General features: G+C 46.1%; 1 protein-coding gene across 8 annotated transcripts in view; it reads left to right on the top strand.

The window, feature by feature from the left end:
* AOPEP (aminopeptidase O (putative)) overlaps positions 1-12017 on the top strand; it is a 323793-nt gene that overhangs the window by 150992 nt on the left and 160784 nt on the right. For all 8 annotated transcript variants that reach the window (XR_016441254.1, XR_016441255.1, XR_016441256.1 and 5 more), the window contains exons 8-9: positions 10736-10838; positions 10940-11047. Coding sequence is in view for 5 of the 8 variants with exons in the window: in XM_090038607.1 (XP_089894733.1) it covers positions 10736-10838; positions 10940-11047 (211 nt within the window). In the remaining 3 variants the exon portion in view is untranslated. The remainder of the gene's footprint in view (positions 1-10735; positions 10839-10939; positions 11048-12017) is intronic.

Here is a 12017-nt window from a genome sequence, read left to right as displayed (position 1 = left end):
TGGTGGGGCTGTGTACCTGCTGGGTTAGATGGAGGTCCTGCACTCTGGCCAAGAACCTACGTGAGCATTCAGACCTGACTGACTGTTCTTCCCAGCAGATGTCCGGGAAATTCAGGTCCCCCATGACAACCAGATCCTTAGCCTTCACTACCTCTTTTAGCTGACCCAAGAATTCCTGGTCAAGCTCTTCTCCCTGGTTGGGAGGTCTGTAGTAGACTCCCACCGTTAAGTCCCTTTCCCCTCGACTGCCTTGTACTCTAACCCAAAGCACTTCAGAGTGCCCCTCCCCTGACTCCTTACTAATTAACAAGGATGTGTATTCCTCCTTAATATAGAGTGCCACTCCCCCACCTCTCTTTCCTATCCTGTCCCTCCTGTACAGCCTGTAGCCCTTGACATTCACCGCCCAATCATGTGTTGCGTCCCACCACGTTTCTGTAATCCCCACTATGTCCGGGCTGGTGTCAGCCAGCAGGAGGGTGAGTTCCTCCTGCTTGTTGCCCATACTACGAGCGTTTGTGTAGAGGCATTTGAGGCCTCCTGTGGGTGTGTGTTCTGACCCCCTAGTTCCAGCGTTACCCTGGCCCCTATCTCTTACCTGTTTATTTGCTTCGCTCGTCGGTCTGGGCTGGGCTGTAGTTGTGGGTGCTGTTTGGTCTGGCAGTCTGATGTTTCCTCCGCCCTCATCTTCCCCTTTCCCCGACGAGCCTAGTTTAAAGCCCGCCAGAGGAGGTCCGCCAACCTAGAAGAGAACACATGCTTACCTTTAGGGGAAAGGTGGAGCCCATCCCATCCCAGCACGTCTCTCATCGTGATGTGCCGGTCGTGGCTGAGGAAGCCAAAGCCCTCCTCAAAGCACCTTTTAGACATTTTCAAAAGAAAGCTTGTCCTCTTCTACCTCTTTATAACGCTGCATGTCTGATTATCAAGGTTTTCCACCTAATAAACTTTTTGATATAGTTTCATAGTAGGTAGGGTCGGAAGGGATGTGAGCAGATCATCAAGTCCGACCCCCAGCCCTGGGCAGGAAAGAATGCTGGGGTAAAACGACCCTGGCAAGTTGTCCATCTAGCCTCCTTTTGAAGACCCCCAGGGTAGGAGTGAGCACACTTCCCTTGGAAGTTGGTTCCAGATCCTAGCCGCCCTGTGAAGTAGCGCCTCCTGATATCTAGCCTGAGTCTACTCTCCGTCAACTTATGGCTGTTATTCCTTGTTACTCCCAGTAATGCTTGCGGGGAACAGGGCCTCTCCCATTGCCTGCTGGTCTCCCTTGGCCAGTTTATAGACAGCCACCGGATCCCCTCTCAGCCTTCTCTTGTGGAGGCTAAACAAGTTCAGGTCTCATAGCCTCTCCTCGTAGGGCCTGCCCTGCTGCCCCCTGATCATGCGAGTGGCCCTCCTCTGGACCCTCTCGATGTCATCCACATCCCTCCTGAAGTGCAGCGCCCAGAACAGGATGCAGTACTCCAACTGAAGCCTGACCAATGTCATATAGAGGGGGAGAATCACCTTCTTGGACCTGCTTGTGATGGATATGTGGATGCATGACAAGGTGCGGTTAGCCTTCCTGACTGCGTCCGCACATTGGTGGCCCATGTTTATCTTAGAGTCTATAATGACTCGAAGATCCTTTTCTGCCTCTGTGCTGACAAGGAGGGAGTTCCCCGGCCTGTAGGTATGTTGCTGGTTCTTCCTCCCCAGGTGCAGTACTGTGCACTTGTCAGTATTGAATCCCATCTTATTCTCATCCGCCCACCCCTGTAAGCTGTCCAGATCCAATTGCAGCCTGTCCCTCCCTTCTAGCGTGCCCACTTCTCCCCACATCTTAGTGTCATCTGTGAATTTGAACAAGGTGCTTTTCACCCCCTCGTCCAAGTCGCTGATGAAGATGGTGAAAAGTGCGGGCCCAAGGACCCCACTGCCCACATCACTCCAGGTCAAAAATGACTCGACCACCACCACTCTCTGGATGGAACCCTCCAGTTGGTGACCCACCTGACTGTGTAGGCATCGACACCACAATCTCCTAATTTTTTAACAAGAATGAGGTGAGAGACGGTGTCAAAGGCCTTCCTAAAGTCCAGAAAGACTATGTCCACTGTGACACCTGTGTCCAAGGATTTTGTGACCTGGTCATAGAAGGCCACCAGGTTGGTCTGACAGGATCTGCCTGTAATGAACCCATGCTAGTTGCCCCTAAGCATGCACTCCCCTGCTTGCCCCTTGCAGATGTGCACCTGTATAATTTTCTCAAAGAGCTTCCTCAGGACCGAGGTAAGACTAACAGGCCTATAATTTCCTGGATCCTCCTTCCTTCCTTTTTTGAAAATGGGGACCACATTGGCTCTTTTCCAATCCTCTGGCACCTCGCCAGAGCACCACGAGTGCTCGTAAAGCCATGCCAGGGGTCCTGCAATGACCTCTGCTAATTCCCTCAGCAGTCTGGGATGGAGATCATCAGGATCTGGTGATTTGAACATGTCTAGACCCACCAGAAGTTCCCTGACTAGGTCCTCACTGACCCTGGGCCTGGCAGTGTCTCCCCTGGGTCCGTCGAGGATCCCAGTGGGGGGGGATGACCTGGTCCCTGCTTAGAAAAATGGAGGCAAAGAAATTGTTAAATAGGTTAGCTTTGTCATCTGGTGAGACCACTAGATTTCCACGCGTGTCTTGCAGAGGCCCCACATTACCTGGAACCTTCTTTTAATCCTCCATATATTTAAAAAAGGATTTCTTGTTATCCTTGATCCTTGTTGCTAGTCCCAGTTCCATCTCCACCTTGGCCTTCCTGACTGCCCCCCTACAATTCTGAGCAACATAGGTATAGTCCTCCCTGGTGATGGCCCCTCCCTTTCTTTGGGCATATGCCTCCTTCTTAGCTTTGAGACATTCTTGGATGCTTTTATGAGCCATGGGTGCTTTTGAGCACTTTTTCCCCCTTTTATCCATGTTGGGATTGCCACCCTTTGGGCTTGGAGGATCGTCTCCTTCAGGAATGACTACTCTTCTTGGACCTCCAACTCCCCACCCCTCTGGGACCTCAGTGCCTTCCTGACTAGTCTCCTTAGTTCAATGAAATCTGCCTTCCTGAAGTTCAGGGCTGCTGTCTTGCTGCAGGCCTTTGCCACGTGCTGGATGGTGAATTCCAATAGGCGATGATCGCTATCACCCAGGTGATTGAGCACCCACAGTCCCCTCACCAGGTCATTGCTTGTGGCCAGGACCAGGTCTAACAAGGCATTTCCCCTGGTGGGACTGTGCACTTCCTGGGTTAGATGGAGGTCCTGTAACACGGATAGGAACCTACGTGAGCAGTCAGTCCTGGCTGACCGCTCTTCCCAGCAAATGTCTGGATAGTTTAGGTCACCCATGATGACCACATCCTTTGACTTAACTGCCATTGCGAGCTGACCTGAGAATTCCCGGTCTGGCTCTTCTTTTTGGTTGGGTAGTCTGTAGTAGACCCCACCGTTAAGTCCATTTTTCCCGACCCCCTTGTATTCTGACACAGAGCACTTCAGTCTGCCCCTCCTCTGACCCAGTGCTGGTCGTTGAGGATGTGAATTGTTCTTTGACATAGAGTGCCACATCCCCACCTTTCCTCCCTGTTCTATCCCTCCTGTACAGCCTGTAGCCCCTGACGTTCACCGCCCAGTCATGTGTTGGATCCCACCATGTGAGCCCCACTATGTCTGGGTTTATGTTAGCTAGCAGGAGGGCAAATTCCTCCTGCTTATTCCCCATACTACTTCCCCCCTAATTCCAGCACTATTCAGGTCTCTTACCTGGGTATTTCTTGTGCTCGCCGTCAATCTTGGCTGGGCTGTTCTTGTGGGCGACTCTTGGTTTGGTGTTCCAAGGCTCCCTCCGACCTCATCCTCCCCTTCCCCCAACGAGCCTAGTTTAAAGTCCGCCGGAGAAGATCAGCCAACATGAAAGAGAACACATGCTTACCTTTGGGGGAGAGGTGAAGCCCATCCCACCTGAACATGTCTCTCGTCTTGAAATATGGGTCATGGTCCAAGAAGCCGAAGCCTGCCTCAGGACATTTCCCGAAGGTGCAAGTTGACCTCTCTGATGCAGGTCTCATGGCGTTGTCCACGTCTGCTCACTGGAAGGACAGATGAGAAGACCACCTGTGCCCCTGTCCCCTTTAACTTGCCCCCCAGAGCATGGTAGTCTTTCATCAGATGATCACTGGCTGCATCATTAGTGCCCACATGAATTAGTACCATGGGGTAGTAATCAGTGGGCCAGATAATGGCCGGGATCATTTCCATCACATCCTGAATCCTTGTTCTGGGCAGACAGGAGACCTCATGTGTCAAGGGATCCTGGCAACAGATGGGGCCCTTTGTACCTCTCAGGATGGAGTCGCCTATGACGAGTACAACGGGAGAATGATGTCCTCGGATTTGCTTGAGAAGCATCTATGGATGCAAGCCAGTGTTTTGCTTGCTTTGCTAGCCACAGCATCACATTGAAGGCTCATGTTCATCTTGTGGTCAGACATGACCCCCAAGTCCCTTTCATCCGTAGTGCTAACCAGTGTAGTACTGCCGAGCCTATAAGCATGCTGCAGGTTTTTCCTCCCAAGGTGGAGAACCTTGCATTTTTCAGTGTTAAACACCATCAGGTTCACCATTTATATATTAACACAGCAATATATAAATACTTAAATATTCATCGGGCCCAAGAGGGAGTGGACCTGTTAGTGTATTCACTAGGGTGAGGACAAGAACTTCTCCAGTGTATATGTACTTTATGCAAACTTAAATAGATTCAATGGGAGTGATAGACCACTTGTTACTTAATGGTTAGGGCACTCTTCTGAGAAATGGGAGACCTAAGTTCAGGTCCCTGCTCCAAATCAAGCAAGGAGGAAATTTGGACCTCTTATATACAGTGTGTTCCAGGGGAGCGTCCTAATCACTGGGCTGTAGAGGAGAAGAGGGGGACATGGCAGCAGCACCAACACTACCTACACCTTCTCTTCCTTGGTTTGTTATAGGCACCTAAGATTACTTCTGAATCTAGCCTGCAATTAAAATATTTCACTCTAGAAATGTCTTAGCATTTTCAGCATTTCCAAAATCCTTTAATTTTTATTTATTTATTTTTGCCAAAACTGTTAATTGAATTTGACCCAGAATTTTGAATGATGTTGTGACTGTTCTGAAACTGTTTTTCACCAAATAAGTGATTTGCTGAGAAAAATTCACTAGGCTTTTTTCAGGAACAGGTCAAAACCCATCTGAACCGTTGCCAGATAGAAGGGACCTGGATGGCACGAATCTTCCTATAAACATGATGGCCTTCTGAGTTACAGGCCTGCTTGTGTGTCACCCCTTCTTATTCTAAGAAATTCCATAGACTAGGTTTTGGCATTCAGTGCAATGGCAATGTACTACAGGAACATACAAGGAGATGTGAACTCATAATCCTTCTACCAGAAAGCTAAAATATTATGAACCTGGTATTTTTGCCAACTATTTAATGGAGAGTTGCTCAACCATGAGTGGTCACCGTGAAAGTAATGATTGGTGGGCCAGTTTACCAGCAAAGACAAGTCAAAACAGAGAATCAGAACTTTTTCTCTCCAATGGAGTGAGCATGGGCATATTACTAGATGGATGCTTTCTGGCATAGAATCAAGACTCCCTTTGTGTTTTTTCCAACAGTTTCCCTGATTTTTCATTTGTATATCTGAGATCTGTCAAGGGAGAGCCACACTCAGTTTTACTGAATCAGTCTATTTAATATGTTTTGTAGATAATTATTCAACCCCCCAGCCAGTTTTCAGAGTGCCTGGATCTGATATCACAGATCCAGATCTAGACTGCCCAATACAGTCTAGAGACTCTAATATTGAAGAATCTTGACTGCATGTTGGATTTAAAATAGAGGTATACAATAATAAAGGCACTAATATATTGGTTGCCTGTCGGATCGGCACCAATAAAAGGGAAATATACATTTATCAACTATTGGCTTTTTTTGGCTGTTGTAGCCAGTAATATTTACCCATAATTATGCCTTCTGGCCAGGGCCCTGGACACCGGAGTTCCCACTCCCCCATGGGGCCAGAGCCCCTGGATGTCTGAGTTCCCTCAGAAAATGGCAGGTTTCCCCTTGCACGTGGGCAGCATTCTAGCTTGCAAGGAGTCCTGCTTGAGAGCGAGACACAGGGGGCTCCATGTTTATGTGCATGGCTGCATGCATGCATGTGGCCAGGAACGCAGCTGGGCAGTGGAGAGCAGCTCCCTGCAGGTACGTCTATAGAGGGGAAGGGGCATGGGGGAGTGAAGGGCTGTGGTGGGCAGATTGAGACCCCTATGGTGAGGGAGGGAGTGGGGCAGGGACTGGGGGTGCTGCCTAGCCAGGGCGGTGCATGGGACCCCAGGGCCAGAGCAGGGAGTGGGATGGAGTCATGGGCAGCTTGTCCAGAGGGAATGGGGGGGGTGATGCAGGGAGTGGCAGCTCCTTGCCAGTGCATGTATCCTGTGAGGGAGGCATGTGCCCCCCCCAGATTTGTGAATGGGGTGGATGCAAGCTGCTTCCTGTGGGCTTGGGATTCTCTGGTCTGCTGCATTTGCCCTGAGAGCCCCATGCCATATCTGCACCATATCTGCCCACCCAGCAGCAGTGGAGGCAGTGAGTTGTGCCTCCCACTGCCAGGCAGGCAGGGGGCACGTGGCCAGCACAGGGCTCCCAGGACAAAGGCAGCAGAGCAGAAATCCCCGAGCCAGTGGAGTGGAGTGAGGGCGGATGCAGTCTGTCCACTGTATGCTTGGGGCTCTCTACTCTGCTGCCTTTGCCTCAGGAGCCCTTCACTGGCTATGTGTCCCCTGCCCACTTGGCAGTGGGGGGCACAACTTGCCACCCTGACTGCTGCCAGAGGGGCAGGGAGTGTGTGGTCAGCACAGGGCTCCCAAGGGAAAGGCAGCAGAGCAGAGAGCCCTGAGTCCACCGTAAGAAGCAGCCTGCATTTGCTTTGTGCACAAATCTGGGGAGGTACATGTCCCCCCATGCTTGGGGGCCACCCCTCCACCCACATGCACCCTGGTCAAGGCACCAATGACTCTGTTCTGCTCCCTGCCCTACTGATTTAACTGGAGCAAATGGGTTATCAAATCGGCATCGGCTGATATGGTTAGTTAAAAATAGATATTGGTCAAGAAAATCTTTATCAGTGCATCCCTAATTTAACGTACAAAAAACCAGAACTCTTGGTTCCCAAATGATACCTTTTATTAGACCAACTAGGAAATCGCCAGAAAATTGTCCTTTTTTGCAAGCTTTTGGGATCAAAGTCCCTTCATCAGGCTCTGGGAAAAGTATAGATGGTACAAGATGGTGAAGAGTCCCCATAGGTAGGAAATAAACTTCATTTTTGCACAGAGAGAGCTGAAGTTGGAAGACTGTCCTCTGGGTCCATGAGAAAGTCTTTGTGAGTTGTGTTGAGTAGCTCTTTCATGTGTAGATCAGGTAGAATTCCTTCCCTGGAGGTGTCAGATGGCAGGCAGGGAGGTCAAAAATCTTTCTTGTTTTTCTGCGATGAAGTTTAAAATCCAAAATCAGCTAAAATTCGGCATCTTCTGAAATTTTCCAAATTTCCAAAAAAGGACAATTTTCTTGCCATTTCCCAGTTGGTCTACTAATTGTTATAATTTTGGAACCAAGAGTTCTAGTTTTTCCTATGTCTTTTTATATCAAACCAACACGGCTACCAAGTGCATCCCTAATTTAAAACATTATAGGTGCGTCTACACATGCCCCTACTATGCCATTGTTACTGCACTGTCATTTAGTACTTCCAAAAGTGAATGTGCTAAATAATGACACAGTAGCAGCCTGCACTGCACAGTCTGCATGGTTATTTTATGCTGCTGCGTAACTGTAGAGCTGCGCTCTACTGAGGGAGCATGGTAGCTGTGGCATCACAGTTTTTGACTGCCAACTCTGAAATCATCTGTCTTATAATCATAGTTAATCTTCTTATACCAGACAGCATGGAAATTTCTCAAAGTACTATTACATATTTACTCCCTGGTAAGAGAGCCTACTTCTGAATGAGATGCCAGTTGTATCCCTTCCAAGTGTCATAGTGCTTTTCTTTTAGTTGCTTTTAGAATGCTTCCTGTATCATCCTGTCTTCAAGATTGTCTTTCCTGATGGCTTTTCTTTAGATAGGCAGTTCAGTGAATTAACTCCACGTCCTTATATCTGAACCTTCTTATATGATGTTTCAGAGACTGTTTTGAGATCTTGCCCTAAATTCATCCCTACAGTTGTCTTGGAGTACGATTAGGTACTTGAATTACTGTTTTCTTCCTGAACACCATGTGGAACTGGGTAAAAAGAAATTATGTACTCTGGATATTTTAGGAGCTGTACTCAGAAGAATCTTCTGGGGTATCTCATAGTCTTTTAGCTGAGATACTTCTGATTCTTTGGGATATTTTATTACTGTTCATATAACAACCTCCACTTCATCCCAGTTTTTTAGAGTCTTCAGCATGCAGCCTGCTAAAACATGATGGCACTGAGGGATGGTTTTGATTGCTCTGATCTTTATGTCCTTGTGCATGAGGAGATAGAACGCATATGTGTTTTCCTATTGAAAACCCTTCAAAAGATCCCAATCTTGTGGGCATAAAGCTCAGGCACCCAGGCTATATGTACACATTCAATTAATTTAGCAGAATTTTCCAGATTTGTTCTTCTGGTAGAGAAATTTACACAGTACCATATGTACAGACATTTGAATGCTGAGGCCCTGTAGAGTGGAGAGCTTGCTGTGCTGACATTATACAGCCAGGGGAGACCGTGTGCACACATCTCATTGTGATCTGTAGGCTCCCTTATTTTGCCTGGTGACAGATGGCTGCAATGCATGGGGCAAGCCTGCTTGGCTGGTGCTGACTACCCATGGTCAGCCTGCGTTTCCGTGCAGTACGATGCAAGAGATTGTGAAGTGTGTGTGTTCCTCTCTCTGCTGGAGCAACAGAGTACAGTAAGCCGCAGACTGCCTTTCTGGGGGCAGGAAGAGAGAGGGAATGCTGGAAGACTATGTTCTCTTCTGAGAGAAGCCACAGCATGTCCAGACCTTCACTCCCTATGGAGAAACTCTCCTTGAAAATACTTGAACATCTGTACACCCTTGGTTTCTTCTGGGAGAGCAGCCACTCTCCCAGGAGAAACTAAATGTCTGTACAAGACACCCCCAGTCACCTACAGTGAGATCCATACTACAAATAATGTCTTGAAGAAACGGATCCCAAGTTATGTATTTTTTCTTTCCCTCTTCTTCTTTGCTTATTGTTTAAAGTGGGACTTTCACTCTAAAAGCATAATACAGCACACTGAAGGGATGCTATCAAGGTTATTACAAAATAAACGATGCATATACTTCCTTTCTCTCATTTAATTTCAGACTGCATGTTTGTTTTCTAATGATGTGAATATGATACGCACATACACACGCACTCACCACTCTTGGGCAAACCTGCAATAACAAACTATTATATAAGCGCAAGGGAGAAAAAGTCTTCTGTAACACAGAATCCTAGGTTTATACAGGTATTGACATTTGATCCCAAGTGTTGATCCTTTAGAGACCTGTGGATAGTAAGACATGAAGCAGCTAATATTGCTGCTGCCTCTGCTGTTGCTGTACTGTAGCAGGGGGAAAAAGTACTCTCCAGAACTGCTAGTTTGGCACTTTTCAGAAGTAGTAAATACACATTTAGAATCTAAGAGTTTTATTTCACAGGTATGTAGGTAGACTCCTGAGGGAGTCCTGTACTTTTCAGCCACCTGGTGACTTGGCTAGATACCATCTGGAAAGAGATGCTGAGAGGAGTGAGAATTACTGGGCTCTTCAGTTCTGTGTGTCTGATATAGGAGATACCATTTGCAGAGGAGGAAAACCATTTTTTGAATAATTTTTTCTTAATTTTCCCTTTATAGTTAAACTTATAGGGCTCTTAAGTACTATAACACATGTAGATTTCTGACTTGCCTGTTGAACTTCAGAAGTTGAAGATCCAGTTCTAAAATTTAAATTTGTTCTGGGTATTGCTGTTTATCTAGATGAGAAACCCCAAGGCTGTGTGTGGCAGGCTGTCTCTTTCAAAATTTTGGTTGCTTGTCTTTAAACATGCACACACAATGACAAATCAAAGAAAAGACAAAATTAAAGTTTATACTGTCTGAAGTATGTTACGTGTAGATGAAAGAGGCTATTCATTCTTGCAGGTGTTGTCTTGTGAGCTGTTAAGCCAGTGCTCAGGTATGAGAAGTAAAACTATGTAGCTGGGTGTAATGAGTTCACTATTCTTTTTTCCCTTTTCCCCACTTCTCAAATATCTCCTTTTTTCCTCCCTTTATTCATAAAGTCACACTGCTGTCCTATGTAGTATGTCTTAATGGAATGCCAAGCAGCATGATGTCATGTCTGGGAGGGAAGAGTGAGTACTGTTACACCAGCTTAGCACTGACTTTCTATGTAGTCTCAGTTGTTTGTGCAGCCACACACAAAATTGCATTAAAATGATGCAGATTACTTTTCACTTCTTCTTTTTTGTAATAATTACATTTAACTGCCAACTCAGACAAAGTAGCACAGATTAATGCACTATGGAGGAGTGCCTGAAGATAGCAAAGTTACTGTCATGTTTTGAAAGTTTGCAATGAAGCAGTTATTTATTCACTTATCCAACTTTTTTTTTAGGCCCAAAAAAGAGAATACAGGAGAAACAAGTGAGTCTGGAGCATCTATTATCAAACATGGCCTCAAAGCAGAAAAAATCTTCATGCAGGTTCATTATTTGAAGGTGAGAGTGCTAAACTGACTTCTAGTCAAAGCTGCCATCAGTGTTAGAAACACTTCATTAAATAACAGTTTAATTGTTGTCTTTGGCATGATTTCTTTCAGGGCTATTTTCTTCTGCGATCTTTAGCAAGAAGAATAGGAGAGGCTACGTATTTTACATTTTTAAGAACATTTGTCCAGAAGTTTCATGGACAACTGATTCTCTCTCAGGTATTTGCTGGTTCATGTTTCCCATTTTTAAAAAATATATATAATTTTCTCTTATTTTCTCTTTTGACCATTTAAATCACTAGTCTTGGAAATGTTGTTATGGGCTGGAAAGAAATGGATTTCAAAATGGCAGTGTTTGAAAATGCTTGCATTTTACAGGATGCAGTAGAGAGCTGTGGTGGCACCACCTTTTCAGTGTAACACATGGTCATAACTGGCAAATTACATAATCCATGACAGTTCACAGAAGAATACAGTTCTTTCATGAGTGCTGATACGCTTGAAAGGTGCTGAGCACTTTTTATTGTAATTAAAAATTGTTTCTAAAGCACTTTACAGTAATAGTACTGGCCCTGGAAAGTTCAAAATTGCCTGGCATGCATCCCAGTCAGTGCACCTGATTTCTTACTTTTCCACTTAGGAGATCAGCAGATCTCTATCCTTTCCTAACAACCTTCCTTGTTCTGAAGGCAATGTAATAAAAGGCTAGTGTTATAAAAACTTCCATGTATAGTAATTGTACATGTGTTTCCTGCCTTTTTCATTTCTTTCTTTTGTTCTCATTTTAGTTTTGTGTTTTCAGGGACTTCTGGTAACTCCATAATTCATTTTTTCTTACCTGGATGGTTTCCTTCCCACCAAGTCCATTTTTCTTGAAGCCATCTCTCACCATACATTGGTGCACCTGTCTTCCTCATCACACCCTTTGTACATTTTCTACATCTCTTTCCATGTTTCTACTCCCTGCAAACATACTCTTCCCTTTCTGCATTGCTTAGGTGCTAGCCTCCTAATCCACAGGGAATGTATAGAATATATTTGCTCTTTCTTTCTTGGGACAGTTTTCAGGCTGCCCGTGGCCTCCAGCATCAGTAGTAAGCAATCATTCTCATTCCTTTGCTTTCTAGCTCATCTTCCATTTCTATAACCTTTGGGCAACCCTAAGGTTGTCTAGCATGGGAGGAGCAGT

This window comes from Crocodylus siamensis, chromosome 3 (genome assembly GCF_052110815.1).
Source record: "Crocodylus siamensis isolate JL-2025a chromosome 3, ASM5211081v1, whole genome shotgun sequence".
In the NCBI taxonomy this organism is placed as follows: domain Eukaryota; kingdom Metazoa; phylum Chordata; order Crocodylia; family Crocodylidae; genus Crocodylus; species Crocodylus siamensis.
Note: the sequence above shows the minus strand (reverse complement) of the source record. Positions and strands in the feature narration are given on the sequence as shown.